This window comes from Somniosus microcephalus, chromosome 4 (assembly GCF_052327205.1).
Source record: "Somniosus microcephalus isolate GS21.2 chromosome 4, FLI_Smic_1.0, whole genome shotgun sequence".
In the NCBI taxonomy this organism is placed as follows: domain Eukaryota; kingdom Metazoa; phylum Chordata; class Chondrichthyes; order Squaliformes; family Somniosidae; genus Somniosus; species Somniosus microcephalus.
In genome coordinates, this window is record NC_140990.1 from 290,112,489 (window position 1) to 290,128,345 (window position 15,857).

Consider the following 15,857-nt stretch of genomic DNA (forward strand, 5'->3'; position numbering starts at 1 on the left):
ACTCGGTCAAATACTGCCTTAATGTCAGGGCAGTCACTCTCACCTCTGGAATTCAGTTATTTTGACCAGGTTTGGACCAAGGCTATAATGTGTTCTGGAGCCAAGTGGTCCTGGCAGAACCCAAACTGAGCATCAGTGAGCAGGTTATTGGTGAGTAAGTGTTGCTGGATAGCACTGTCGACGACACCTTCGGTCACTTTACTGATGATTGAGAGTAGACTGATGGGGCTCTAACTGGCCAGATTTGATTTGTCCTGCTTTTTGTGGACAGGACATACCTGGGCAGCTTTCCACTTTGTCGGGTAGATGCCAGTGTTGTAGCCGTACTGGAACAGCTTGGCTAGAGATGCGGCTAGACAGCCGGGATGTTGTCAGGGCCCATAGCCTTTGCTGTATCCAGTGCGCTCAGCTGTTTCTTGATATCACGTGGAGTGAATCAAATTGGCTGAAGACTGGCATCTGTGATGGTGGGGACCTCAGGAGGAGGCCGAAATGGATCATCCACTCGGCACTTCTGGCTGCAGATGGTTGCAAATCATCTTTGTATTTAATACAGCCTTGTATTTTGTACTTGCGTGCTGGGCTCTGCCATTATTGAGGATGGGGATGTTCATGGAACGTCCTCCTCCCGTTAGTTGTTTAATTGTCCACCACCATTCACGAATGGATGTGGCAGGACTGCTGAGCTTTGATTTGATCCGTTGGTTGTGGGATCGCTTAGCTCTTGGAGATACCCGATGAACATGAAAAATACCATCTAAATGCAAGCACACTTGGGGGCGGGAGGTTGCTAATGTCATGCCATCTGAAATGGCTATTGCTCCAAAAAAATAGCAGTTTTCATCAGACTTCTTTTAATTTGAGCGCTTTTTTTCTCTACTAGTAAAAATACACCAGCAGTAAAGGTAAATATACTCTATGCTTGGTTGCCTCTCTTGCTCCGTCCCCATCATCCCCCATACAGGTACCAGCAGGCAGTGGATATGGCTTTGTATCAACGTAGCTTTTTATTCAACGTCTAAAGTCATCAACTTGCAGTTAGGAAGGTGTTGAAGGCGGGCCTTATGTCAGTTTCAGTATAACTACATCCCGCGCAAGTCACAGCAGTTTCAGTGTAACTACATCCCGTGCAACACACACCTGCGTCAGTGTAACTACAGCCCGTGAAAAACACACCAGCTTCAGTGTAACTACATCCCGTGCAACACGCACCTGCGTCAGTGTAACTACAGCCCGTGAAAAACACACCAGCTTCAGTGTAACTACATCCCGTGCAACACGCACCTGCGTCAGTGTAACCACATCCCATGCAAAACACACCTGCGTCAGTGTAACTACAGCCCGTGAAAAACACACCAGCTTCAGTGTAACTACAGCCCGTGAAAAACAAAGTTTAAAAAGTTGGATCAAGAAACTTTTGAAACTTGGGTATTTGCTTTCAGTAAACTGATGACACAGGAAAAGCGGGTCCCTGTGCGGGTGAGCACAACGAGGTGCAATCCGCAGTATAACTCAGGTCCGTTCCATGGGATTCGGAGCAGGGACCGAGAGCAGCAGCAGCCCGCCGGCCCTCAGCGGCACCGGCCGCAGCCCCGACTGCTCACCGCACTGCACGGACCGAGCCGGGCCCGCAGGCCGCGCTTACAACACGGAGTCGGGCAGGGAACACCCCCCGGGGTTGAAGCCGCTGCCGGGGCCTGGGTCCTCCCGCTGCGCGCGCCGCCCGGGCCGGGCCCCGCTCAAACGCCCGATTACTAAACCAGCCACTCACTCCTCGAGGAAATCCTGAAACAGTTTCTGACATTTCTCCGCCAGCTCATCCTTGACCTGTTGCCCGGCGGCTCCCACCGTCGCCTCCCCGAGATCCATCCTTTCAAAGACTAACCGCCGCGCACCCGCCACCAACACAGGATTCTCGCGCCACTGCAGGTCACCTGGCCCCCGTTCCCGCCAGTGCAGCGCCAATCCCTGACCGCCTGGCAGCTCATGTGATCACAGCGCCCGGGGGAGGAGCGAATCGCAACCGGAACGCGCTTCGATCCGTGTACGGTCTGAACGCCTTGGCTTTCCGTCCACCGGGCAGATGAAAGAAAGACTTGCATTTCTATGATAGCAAGATACTGGAAATCCGAAATAACAGCAGAAAATACTGGAAAAACTCAGCAGGCCAGGCAACATCCGTGGAGAGAAAAAAAGAGTCAACGGCCTTTTAATCTATTTCATTTCCTGTGCCTTTCCAGTCTTGACAAAGGGGTTGACCCGAAACATTGACTCTATTTCTCTCTCCACGGATGTTGCCTGGCCTGCTGAGTTTTTCCAGTATTTTCTGTTGTTACTTGCATTTCTATAGCGCCTTTCACAACCTCAGTGTCTCAGCGCGCTTTACAACCAATGAAGATTTCTCTGGACATCTCGACTACACCACTCTACCTCCTTAAAACCTACCTCTTTGACCAAGCTGCCCTAGTATCTCCTTGTGAGACTTGATGTCAAATTTTGTTTGATAACGGTCCTGTGAAGCGCCTTGGGATGTTTTACTACATTCAAGGTGCTGTATAAATACAAGTTGTTGTTTATGATGATACAGTGAATAACATGGGGCTCAAACCGATTCGCTACTAAAGAAAGAACTAGCACCTGACCCACGTAATTCAAGGTTTCTTTGCCCAGGCGCGCTTGTGTGGGCAGTCACCCACACGCGCGTAAGGGTTTGCAGCAGTTAAATTTCCTACATTACAATAGTGACTGCACTTCAAAAGTACTTCATTGGCTGTAAAGCACTTTGGGACGCTCAGAGGGTGTGAAAGGCACGATATAAAGAAAGACTTGGATTTATATAGCACCTTTCACGACCACCGGATATAATCCATAAAAATGCAAGATCTTTTACTTTTTAGCCAGGTCTCACTCCAGTTGGGGCACCACTTCTCAGCCTAGCATTTCTTCCTAATTTGCACACACCATGGTCACATGAATCTAGTGTTAATCAGCTGGCCAGCAGTCCATTGAAGCTACAGGCCTGTCCTGCTGCAGAAATGATCAATTAGTTTAAAACGTTGAAGAATGGCTCTATATATTGCAGGAAGAGGAAAAAGAGTTACAGAGACTACAGGCACAAAGAATTAGGTGCCACAGGAAAAGACTGCACCCTACTGGCAGGTAGCCTGCTCACAGAGTGTACACACCCTTCGTGAGCTACTAGATGTCAGAGGAACTGGTCGTGCGCTGCTTACGCCTCAGTAAGGGTGCAATTGGTCGTCTATCTTGCTGTGGGACGACTTGAAGCCTCGGCCCACTTGCTGCAGGACCATCATGGTGAAGATGAAGGTCACCACGTCTCTGAACTTCTATGGATGCAGGTCATTCCAGGCATCCATGGGGGACCAATGCAGCATCTGTCGAGGGGAGATGACTGATGCCCTGTATTGCAGGGTTTGCGAGTTCATTGTATTTGAAATGTCACCGGCGGAGTAAAGCCGGTGGGCACTGGCCTTCTAGCGTGTAGCTTGCTTCCCCAAGATGCTTGGAGCCATGGATGGGATGCACGTGGTACTGAAGGCTCCCTTTGAAAACCCACACAGCAATATTAACAGGAAGGTATTCCACTCCCTTATTGTGCAGATTGTATGTGTTGCCATTCTGCACGTTAATGTTGAGCATGCGGGTGCATGTTCTGATGCATTAGTCATGTGGAATTCTTTCATAGCCCGCATTTTCAGTGACGGTAAAACGGCCAATGGATGGTTTATTGGCAATAAAGCATACCCTCTGTTGCCATGGCTTATGACAGTTTCAGATGGCATATGCCGAGGCAGAGAAGAGGTACAATGAGGCACTTGTGTCCATCAGCTAGTCATCGAGAGAGCAATTAAATTGGGGTGCTGAAGGGCCGCTTCTTTTGTCTGGACGATTCGGAGCGGGGGGGGTACTTAGAGAGAGTGGCAAGAATTGTGCTGTGCCCTGCACAACTTCACACTGGCAGACGGTCTTGAGCTCAACAACCTGGGAGAGGAGCAGATAGAGACAGAAGATGCAGAGCAGAGAGATGCTGAACCGGAGCTGGAGGCAAACGTCCGACGGGGCAGGGCTCTCCGAGCATACCCAGTGGAGCCTGCTTTCACTCATTGAACCTTCCCCCGTCGGTGAGCACAAGACTCGGCCAATGATCAGTTCAAATGCAAAAGAGATTTTTATTACAAGAAATTGAAAGTGCCAACTGTTGCGATAAATGGAATACACAGAAAATTAAACCTTTTTTTGCAGTTCTAAAACTAACATATAAATGTTTGTTTCAATTTGTAAGACCAAATGATGTATTAAGCTTTAACACAAACATAAAAAAGAATGAAAAGATTTATCAACATCCCAAAATTGTGCAAAATCTTATTTTTAAAAATATTTCCATAAGTTAAAATGTGAGAAATTTAAGTGATGTATTAAAGTTTTAACAAATATTGTGCAACCTGGCAGCTCCCCTGCACCCCCTCCCAATTGGACGTCAAGGCAAAGAAAGTGGAGGTGTTAGAGATAATAATTAAATTCCCCATTCTTAAGGCACCTCGCTTGGCTCCTGTACCTGGACGAGCTCTTCTACTATCTGCCCCCCTGCACTGTCTACAAGCCGACGTGGATGACACGGTGGTGTGGTGGAATCTGATGAACCACGGGCCCATGCTTCCCAGCAGCTCTGCTGCCTTCTGCTCAACAGTCGGATGTTTGGGACACCCTCCCCCTCACCCTCTCTGGGGAATTGTGCACCTTTTTGCTCTACAAAAAGACATAAAAGGAAAAGATCAAAAAGTGTTAGGAGCAATTACAGGAGCAACTGCTTTGCATCTATTGGGATGAATGGGGTGGGGGTTTTCTGGCCTTTCTGACAGGTCACTGCTCCGGTTGCTTCGCTCGAGTCTTGACAGATTGGGCGTGGCAGAAAGTATTGGAAATGTGAATTTCTTAACCTTCCCTGGCCTTTTCAGGTCATTGAACTTGTTGTGGCATTGTTTTGCCATCCTGGGGACTATGGATGAGGCATCGAGTTCCTCGGTCACCTCTGCTCATCCACGCCTCCTCACCGCCTGTGAGGGCTGCACCCCGATGAGGCGACCAGCCTCCTTTGCCGTGCCTCGACCTCATCGAGGAGGGCCTGAAGTTCCTCCTCTGTAAAATTGAAGGTGTCCTTTTCAATATCAGTCATCTGCAGGAAGTGAAAAGTTACTAGCACTTTCAGACTCTGTTCAGAGCGATTTAAATTAATTACTGTGTAAAGTTAGTAACAGTTTGCAGGACAGAGAGATAAGTGCTGCTTACTTTGTGGTCTTCAGACTCACTCTGAAGGGGAATTTTTTCCCCCTCACCTTTTAAACAAGCCCCATTGTAATCAGTTTATGACTGGAACAGGGCCAATCGATTACCTTGCTCGATTGCACTGATTCATGGGAGATTTCATGTTCGGGCTTATGTTAACTAATTTGCATGGAAGCTTTGGCGCAATTTCACCTCGGCCCGATTGTGCCCTTGGAGGAAACTTCTGGTCCTAGTGTTTACCGTATTTGTAAAAATCAATAAAACCAATTATAACCAAGATCCTGCCTAATAAAGCACAACAATAAATGGGGAAAAAACATCCTGATTTTAGAGATCGCAAGACATTTTTAGAAAGACTGGTAGTGGCAACTATAAAATGTTGCGTGTTCAAAGGACCATGCAATTGATTGCAAGCTCAGTTAAACACAGGTGAGTAAAAATATTATACTACAAAATTGGAAACCAAAAGAGGAAACGCAGTTCTGACAAAAGTTTATCTTTTTACAGATACTGACTGATCAGTGTATTTCCAGGATTTTATTTCTGTTAAAAGCATGGACGAGAGTGTTTACTTTTCAGGGTGAGACATGAAAATAGATCATATTATAAAACATATTGAGACAAGCTTCACATGTCTGATAAACCACAAAGGTTATAGATATGTCCTTTATTGTGCCAGATATAGCCCAGAGCAACATGTGATATTTTGATTATCTTATGTTAAGTGGGTAACATTGATTCTCCTTGCTCACAAGCTAATGTAGTGTAAAACTAATCAAATAACTGTGCACCAACGTTCCCCAAGAGGACACCAAACTGTAACCAAAGCAGCACAAATACCCCTTCCCTATGCAATCCAGTTGCCAACTTTGGTTGGAGGTATTCCTGGAGGGTTGATCATGTGGCATCATGACCACATGACATCAGGTCAAGTGACATCTGCAGATGTTATTGCATTTACTGTAGTTCCCCTGAAGTTGAGTATCTTTGCTTGTGGTTTTGCGCCAACAGCTGTTGAGCAAGAAGTTCCAAGATCCAAGAAGCCACTTGCGAGAAGGCGGGGAAGAGGGGAAACAGGATAGGGAAGAGTGATTCGCAGTGGGTAAACCAGAAGTGGGAGGAACTTCAATTCCACCAGTGACTAATAGTAACTCACTGAAATTGCACTGATAACTTAGTAGTACAGGTAAAACTTCCATTTCCCCTCATAGCCAACAGTAATACAATAACTCACTGATAGTCTATATGTAACTGGCAGTAATAGGTGTAATGCCCAGGTATCCTACCTGCAACTAGTAATAATCCTATAATCTGCTGATATTCACCCTGAAACTATAGTCAGAATCCCCCTACGCTGAACAAGGTCTCGTCAGGCTCCCCAGTCGATGCCATTTTTAATAGGCCCCATCTCTCTCCCCATCTCCTTGGGCTCAGATTGTGTGTGAAGGTGACAACTCTGAACTAGGAGCCTCAGTCTGAGCTGATCCGTACTTAGACTTCACACATCAAAACCAGCCGGCACAGACAGACCTGAACCAAACCAAGAGATCGCACAAAGAGCAGCGGGCTCGGTGTTTGGGGCACATTGTCCTAAACACAGCTCAGCACCAATATTTCTAAACCACCAGTGGCTAGCAAATTTAATGGTTTTGCCTGAAGGAAATGCAATAGTCATTAAAACTGTTAGCTATCAGTTTGAGACAATGGGTAGGTCATTAACACATTCCAACATCTCCCTAGATATTTGCATCTGTGTTGTTGGATTGGTTACTTTCTTTTAGCCCAGCAGGTGGCTTTGTTGAACAGGTGTCCTGTTGAACAAGTATATGTGGGGCTGGGGGGAAAGAAAGAGAGCGGATGTTTATTTTAGCTGGCAATTTTGATGGTGGCATCATGAGCCAATCCTTGACACCGAGAACTGAAGAAAAGTCTACAGCAGTTTGAATTTCAAACAGTTAAGGATTCAGAGAACACCCATTCTAAAGTTTTGCCAGTCAGTTCAGCATATACTGACTTGTAAAGTAAAGCTAGGTCCATGTCAGGTGTTAAGTTGCATAATTTATTATTTCTGATGTTACGAGGAGCAATAAAAATTAGATAAAATTTTGCTGTGAAAACATTAATCTGTTTGTTCGTGCATGCCATATTAAAGAGCTTGTTTTACAATTGGTCCTGTCGTACTGTTAGGACCCCAGGGCTCTTAATTGTTATAGCCTCGGGTCACGCTATTATAGAACTAGATGTTGGGCAATAAAGGTACTCTCCAGATGCTGAGGAACATAGGGTCTTGCTTACACGATGATCTGTGTTGGTGAAACCAAGAGAATATATAGTACAGATCCAAAATTTGTAACAGGGACTAACTGCATTCAGTAGGGCAAGTAACATGCAGCAGGCTAAATGATGAACCCATCCCCACCCAAGAAATTCTTCAGCTGCAGTGGGCAGACTGTTCTTATAACATGGAGGATGTGAAAAGAACAGTAAGGGGGGAAAAACACTGACACCCATTCATAAATTCTGGAAATGCATCAACTGTTAATTAGCAATTTAATACACAACACAGTATGATAGAAAACCACTTCACATGTTTAAGTTATTAATCATTCAATTTATTGCAATTTGTTGAGTCTAGAATTTATTAAAATTGAAAAGTTGCTACATAGTATGTTACTATTTCACCACCTGCACCCTGTAATTCTCTTACTTTGATCTACCACTTCAATTTTGCAATCCACCTTGTAAATTCCCACATGCAAACCATAACAGAATGTAGCCTGTACACATTACTCTGTGTATTACAATAAGCATGAACTTTCTGTGGTCTTCAAACATTATCTTGTAAATTGTCGTTACATTAGAAATGGTCAAGTGGGGCTGTGTTTTCTTCACAGAATTTCAATTTCAGTCTAATAATTTAAGAAGCATTTTTATTTCAAAACTATCTTATCAAATGTGACTTTAGCAACCTAATTGTGCAGTGGAAAAGCTGTAATTTTGGCACTTATTAGTATTTATTACTGATCATTTATGCAAAGACATACACCAGTTTTTAACGGTAGATCAAAAGAGTTTTCTAGCCTTTGGGCCTGTTCAGGGAGTTAGCCGCTTGGGGTCACGGGGGAACATAGATGCCTGACGTATATTGTGCAAACCCAGGTACAGCATGGTGACACGTTCCAAACCTAAAGGTTAAGAAAAGGAAAAAAAAAATAGAATTACACATTTAAATCTACTGGTAAACATGTGTAATTTTCCAGGAGCAGAAACAATACGTTACCTATGCCGCCACCTGCATGTGGAGGAGCACCAAAACGGAAGGAATCAATGTATGATTTTATCTTTTCTACATCTGTATAAAAATGTAAAAAAAGGTTTCCATATATAAATCAGAATTTTTTTTATCTCTCGATCACATCACAGCGCAAGATAGCAAAATGGCAACAGTAATACGTGTTGGGCAAGTTATCAATTTTAGACCGTCAACAAGTCCATGAAGTAAAAAAACCTCCCCTCTCCTTGGGCCAACTAGTCTCCCGAGGACCTCAGTTGGCGCCCGAGCCGGTTGATCTTGCTGTCCTACTGCCCCCCTCCCGTGAACGGCCAGCTGTCGCCTGCTGTTTGCCGGTAATAAACAAATGAGGCCAGAGGACCAATATGCCATAGTTCTGCCACTGGCCTCATCAGGCGTGATCCAATTTCGAGGTCATTGTGTCGGATTACATTTTTGAACCAGAGATCCAGACAAGGAATACCAAAATCTGAAATTATGCAGGTGTTACATATTTTAAAAAACTATATACACATACCTATCCCAAGATGGAGTGCTCGATCAATCAGAAGTGGAGGGTCATGGATTCTTTGGGCACCAGACAAAATTTCCTCTCCTCTCATAAACATGTCATACGAGTTGGAGTATTTCTGCAATGTTTAAACTTTTCATTATTAAAATATATAAATGCAATTATTTTTGCTTGAATGATGTTATCTCATATGAAGCAAGTTAAAGCAAAATACAAGTTTTACTTACAGGGTCACGTGGGTCTGGCATTGTATAGAAAGGCCTCACGGCAAGAGGATACTTGTCAAGGATATAGAAGTCTGTATCATACTGTGACAAAAAAACAGTAAAATTGATCAGGCTTTCTCATCTGCATAGCAGCTCAGTTTTTTGGTGTGCACAAATTGCTTTTAATTAAGGCATTAAATATAACTTGAGAGCTAAACATTTTTTACATTTTGGAACCCTGACAGACTAAAACCAATACATACCAAACAGTGCCCAAAAACATGTGTTACAACAGCTGATTTCCACTAGCAAAATTATTCCATCAGTTCAAAAGTAAAAATGATCATCACCACCTACTCATTTCTGCAGTGTACCCAGGTAAGAGTCTACTCATTATAACATAGAATACAAACATTTTCTTCTTCATTATGTCTTTGATCTAGCTTGATTGATAGTTCTACAGTAGGGATTTGGCTATAAGTTTAGTCTACTTGTTTTAACCATTTAGCAGCAACAATACAGAAGTCCATGGAGCTAAATGCTCATGTTACATCCAAGATAAAAAGAGTCCCTTAAGAATATCAAAACATTGTTATTTGATCTCAGAAAATGGTTTTAATTGGCCGAGTGGTTGCACTCCTGCCCGAGTCAGATTGTCATGGGTTCAAGTCTCACTCCAGGACATAATGGGCCGTATTTTGCGAACCCTATGGGTGCTTACGCCGCGCCAGTTCCGGGTTTAGGCATGCAAAGCGCATGAGCTAAAACCCGGAACTTGCGATCTGTCAAGAATCTTCTTGACAGATCCCTCCGCAACCCTGGGAGCGTTGTGCTATTTTCCCAACTTCCGCCTGCTGAATGCCTGTGAAATTCTTATGCCTGGTAAAAGCAGGTGTAAGGCCTGCTTTTACCAGCATAAGAGTTTTAAAAAATAGAAAAATAAAATTTTATCACTCATTTATACATTAAAAAACCCTGTCCAATAAGGTAAGTTTATTTTTAGCCCCGTTAAAACATATACATTTTTTCAAAAAATTAAATTTTTGTTTAAAATAATAAATTAAATGGCATTTTAATTAATTAAAAATATGTAATAAAAAAAATTATTTCATGTGTTTGTGTATTTTTTAAGTGATCCCCATTCATACTTGGGGGATTCCGTACGTACAGAACGCCCATAAGTATGAATGAGGATCCCCTTCTTTTATTGGTTGGGCTGGCCCACGTGACCCCAGGGGTGCTTGCGAACCACATGCGTCCCTGGGATACGTGGGCCTCTGCCCGCGCATACCCGGAGGCGCCCAGGATCGCAAGTCTCCAAACCTCCCGGGCCACCAGGTAAATTCGTAGATTTTTTTTTTTTTTTTACAGATCGGAGGCAACCGCCTGCGGGAAGCCTCCAATCGCAAATTTTGGGCCAATCTAACTTGACACTTCAGTGCAGTACTGAGGCAATGCTGGACTGTCTGAGGTGTATTTGATGAGATGGTAAATCAGTACCCTGTCTGCCCTCTTAGGTTGATGTAAAAGATCCACGGCTCTATTCGAAAATCATGCATTGGCTAATGTTTATCCCTCAACCAAAGTCACCAAAAACAAATATGGTAATTTATCTTGTTGTTGTTTGTGGAACCTTGCTATGCACAAATTGGCTGCATTACAACAGTGACAACATTGGCTGTGAAGTGCTTTGGGACGTCTCATAAGAACTAGGAGTAGGCTATACGGCCCCGAGCCTGCTTTGCCATTCAATAAGATCATGGCTGATCTTCGACCTCAACTCCATCTTCCTGCCCGATCTCCACATCCCTTGATTCCCCATAGAGTCCAAAAATCAATCTATCTCAGCCTTGAATATACTCAAAGATTCAGCATCCACAGCCCTCTGGGGTAGAGAATTCCAAAGATTCACAACCCTGAGTGAAGAAATCCCTCCTCATCTCAGTCTTAAATGGCCGACCCCTTATCCTGAGACTATGACCCCTAATTCTAGACTCTCCGGCCAGGGGAAACAACCTCAGCATCTACCCTGTCAATCCCCTTCAGAATCTTATATGTCTCAAGGACAACAAAGGCGCTATATCTTTCCATATTGCTCTTAATCTCTTTTTTTCTGCCTAAATTTATATTACAATAATAAATACAATTTGAAATACATCGTTTATCAGCATGGAGCAATCAGGAGTATATGGTGCGCATCCCATGCATCTTTTCAATGTATAACTCCAGAAAAAAGGTCATCGTTAATCCTGATAACCCATTCACTTCCACACAAGTTGTGTATAAATTCGTGTTTATGGACGGCACGGGCCTACATATGGAAACTGCCTTGTTGTTGTCGTGAGAGTGAACATAATAGTTCCGGGAAAAGCCTAAATTCTAGTAACATTCATTACACGTTTAAACATAGCTAAAGCCTATTAATCGAAATAAACTAGAAATGTGGACATGTGTGGAGTAATATTTTCATGATTGTGACTCCTCAAAAAAGTCTTGTAATCACAACACCTCTTAATTTGCATCTTTTTTCAAACAAAGTAACCAAAAAAAAAGACCCCCGTGACAAGTATTATTATTCCAGCAAAGCTCCTATGATCTGGATTTTTACGTTTGATTCTGTTGATTTAGCAAGTAAAAACCTTCTAAAGAATGGTCCAAGTAAAATTCCTGGATATGCAGCATAGATGTGCATCTATGAATGCTTAAAGCCTAGAGAAGCAAACTGAGTTTAACATAATTTCCGCCAGATAAAAATTAACAGTGACAATCACTGGTAAAATACTCAGTATCAGTTAACAACTTAGCATTTCATAGAAAGATGACATTATAATGTACTCCTGTTTCAATAATAGTGGGAAGCAATTTTTTTAATGAATAAAACAAAAACTCTTAGGGGGAGAAATTCGGTATCGCCCCGTTTGGGGCGCAATTATCGTCCGGGCGCAAAGTTTAACGCCTGGCGCTAATTATCACCTCCGACTGCAAACTTGGCTTCTATCGCCCCTGGAGGTGACTGGAGCGCTAAATCAGGCGCTACACACCTCTCTTAAAGGCGCTAACGCCGAGGAGCGAGGCGCTACCTCAGAGTGCTGGCGAAGCTCATGTGATGTCAATCAGCAATGGAACACAGACACAATGACACTGGCCAGTTCTTAAAGGGGAGGGTCAATCTTGCTCTCCATCCACACCTTGCTCATTGCAGCCCTGAATCTCAGCCTGGAGAGACCTGTACATCAAATCTGCTGGAAAGAACAATGGAGAGGCCCAGGGAAAGAGCTCAAAGTGCAGCCCCCACAGGCTCTTCTAAATCGATGCAAGGAAGGTCAAATCAAAATGAACCTGCAAAGTGCAGCTCAGTACCCAAAACTCCTTCACACAGCATTGAATCTCTCCAGAAGTCTCTCTCTCTCTCTCTCAGAATGCGTGTTGCAAAAATATCGCCGACAAAAAACGGCAGGAAGCGGTCACCTTTAAATAGCCCTCCTCCCTGCCCCCAGTCCCTTCCCGACTGCAAAATGCTCCCCTCAACCGGTCGTTGCTAGCGGCAGGTGGTACGGCAGGGGGTGCCACTCAATATCCGGTCCAGGCGCTACCGGGGTGTTGCACGCTCGACTGACGTCAAGATCTGTGGGTGCAGGAGATCGTGGTGGTAGCGTTTAGTGCCGCCACAAAATGTCTGGTCAATTTCGCAAGCGGTGCACACATCGCTGCGCCCGGGCGCTAGTTGCTTCGAGCCCCATTAACGCCCTCTTAGGGCGCTAACGGGAGGTGCAAAGCAACCGAATTTTCCCCCCTTAATAAGTACATCTGGAAATTAACAACATAATCAAATAGTAACAATATGGATTGAATAAATCAAGGACAATCTCGCATTAATGCTACAACAATTTGTTCCGACTGCCTTAACTGAAATTTGAGGCAACCTGGTGATACGATAGTGATAGGTATAGCTGGATCACTTCAGATGTTGTTAAAATACTCTCATTTAGCAGAATATTTAACAATATTTGAATGTAATGCATTCATTTCCTTACAAAGAATAAAATGATAATCATATTTCTATTACCTTTTCCTTCACTAGGCGACCCAATAGCTTTTCATTTGGGGTGCTGTAAAGTAAATGAAATAATATGCTCACAATCTTAATTTACTATTATAACTCTGTAACCATTAATGGAGCAAAATCAATATTTACCATCTCATCCCTAATTCCAATATCACCTACCTTTAGGATTGCATTATTCCAGGAATTAAATAGGAAAATGTGACCTGTTAACTAGTTACTATCACAGATATCTTGTTCTTCCAATAATTTCTTGGTAGATGTAATTGGTTTATCTTTGAACTAATGGATTAACTTAGTTGGCATTTTATTGCCATGTTGAGAAGACAGTGACGAGTTATGCTGACGTGCAAAAAAACATAATCAAAGTAATTGTTTTAGTTTCTGAGGCTACTAATTTCTCAGTTAAATCACCATCTACAGTGCCATTAATACAGAGCAAGTTCTTACCATGAATCAACTTAAATGGGAAGACTAGTTTAATTCTTATCTTTACCTCAAATCCTCTTCATCACCCATCTCCACACCAGCTTCCTTCAGCATGGCCACAGCTTCTGGAAATTCCAGCCTCAAAGTTGGTTCCAAGAACTTAAACGGTTCACAGGGGTATTGTTTACATATTGTTTGAATTTCAGTCAGATACCTATTCAGTTTAAAAAATGCAATAAATTAATGCTTTACAATGATTTCACACAGTTTTGGACTACAGTTAAGTTTATTTACTTTTTAAATGAACTATTAGCTTTCAGTTATTGTTGCTGTTAGTTTTAGCTCTAAGAGGAGGCAAAGTTTAAACTATAAAATGCTGTTCAATTTTCAAGAACTTTTAACTAATGCCTGGTCAAATGTCTACAACAAACTGAACGTAATGAATGCCCCAATTTATTTTTGTCCAATTTTTTGGTGAGTTTTGAACTGTGTAAATTTTTACAGGGACCAGAACAATTTCCATGATCAGCATTCAGTGACAGCATCAATTACTCTCAGATCAAGTATAACATGAATTAGAAGCAGGATAATGTTCCTTTATCCTTTTTAAATAGGTACTTGTAAAGAGGACAACATACTGGCAGAAATTGAGATTATGCAAATACAGTATTTAAAACCATTTTAATATCTGGCATCTAAAAAAGGGAAAGTGATGCATTAAGATTTTATGCAACTGAATTTCTTTACAATGGGCCAGATTCTGCTGAAAAACTAACAGCGTCTGAACAATGCATGCTATTAATAATGCGTAAATCAGCCAGCAACTTGTAGCGAGGAAGAGATACCCCATGAATTGTGAGTCGCCACAAGTTGCTGGGCGATTTGCTTCGCGAAAACAGCATCTTACTCTTAACCTCCCGGTGATTTTCAGGAAGTTGCTGCATTTGCACATTAACTGCCCACTAAACTCGTTAAGTTAAATTTAGTGTGAGCACCATTTTAATGATGTGATAATTGTTAATTACTGTCAATCAACATCACTTGCCCAGAAAGTGAATAATTATAAATGTGGAGTCTCATTCCTTTAGGTTGTCAATTGTTTTAAGAGATATAAAAAAATCACATTTAAAATTTTTACATTTTCTTTTTTACTTTTCCTTTCTGTCTTTTTTCTCTCTCTCTTAATCCAATCTTTCTTTCCCCCTCTTTATTTCTCTTTCTATATCTGATTTGACATTGAATTCATCCACTCTAATTTATACTTCCTTCTCAGATCTTACTCTTTTTTTTTTCCACAATCCTTAAATCTCACTGGTTAAGGAGCTACACTGTTTGTCCCGTTGTTCACCAAGGTCCCAGATGCCCTGTTGCCCTCGCTGAGCTGCTATAAACTTGCTTTCCAGCAACTTTGTGGGCAATTTTTTTTAAAACCTGAATGTGCACGAACAAGTCTAATTAACAGGGCACGGTGCAATATGCCCCTGCTCCAGCAACATTTGGGCCATTACAGGAAACTTTCGTTTTAAACGTCCGGAAAGCTCTATCTACCAGCAAAATTCAGGAGCTGTTTCCTATAAGTTTTTTTTACTTCTCGTTGCTTTTTTTTCCTAGTCAGGCTCTGCAAGGTCTAGCTGAAGCTGTTGCTTAGCTACAGAGACGCTTTTAAGCTGCGGCCGACTGTTTTGAAGCTGTTAGGGTTTGTTGATTCACACGGAGCTCAAAAGCTCTGTATGTTTTAACATTAGCGCTGGTTTCTACGGCAGTTTTGATGGTACAGCACCAGCTCAAGTCCCATCAGTGCTGGATACCAGAAAGTTTCCTGTACGTAGAGTTCGACCCGAAACGTCAACTCAAATTTCTCTCCACGGATGTTGCCTGACCTGCTGAGTTTTTCCAGCATTTTCTGTTGTTATTTCGGATTTCCAGCATCTGCAGTATTTTGCTATCGTAATAGCACTTTTATTCCTTGAATTGTATTTGCAACTCAATTTTCGCCACGGTAAAGAAAGAATTAAGTTGTAGTTACATAGCACTGTTCACGTCCGTTGTACA

General features: G+C 42.8%; 2 protein-coding genes across 3 annotated transcripts in view; both read right to left on the reverse strand.

Annotated features, from left to right (window-relative positions):
* The window catches only part of mcm6 (minichromosome maintenance complex component 6), a 31,314-nt gene extending 29,291 nt beyond the window's left edge, over positions 1–2,023 (reverse strand). Inside the window, exon 1 of one of the 2 annotated variants that reach the window (XM_085986638.1) lies at positions 1,772–2,023. In XM_085986638.1, the coding sequence (XP_085842764.1) occupies positions 1,772–1,869 (98 nt within the window). In that variant the 5' untranslated portion in view covers positions 1,870–2,023. The remainder of the gene's footprint in view (positions 1–1,771) is intronic. The other variant, XM_085986637.1, reaches the window with a different exon arrangement.
* Positions 2,024–7,894: 5,871 nt separating this feature from the next.
* dars1 (aspartyl-tRNA synthetase 1) overlaps positions 7,895–15,857 on the reverse strand; it is a 70,095-nt gene continuing 62,132 nt past the window's right edge. Inside the window, exons 13-18 of the mRNA XM_085986639.1 lie at positions 13,873–14,019; positions 13,380–13,422; positions 9,335–9,415; positions 9,114–9,225; positions 8,585–8,656; positions 7,895–8,489 (exon numbers count right to left, since the gene is read on the reverse strand). Of these exons, the coding sequence (XP_085842765.1) occupies positions 8,398–8,489; positions 8,585–8,656; positions 9,114–9,225; positions 9,335–9,415; positions 13,380–13,422; positions 13,873–14,019 (547 nt within the window). The 3' untranslated portion in view covers positions 7,895–8,397. The remainder of the gene's footprint in view (positions 8,490–8,584; positions 8,657–9,113; positions 9,226–9,334; positions 9,416–13,379; positions 13,423–13,872; positions 14,020–15,857) is intronic.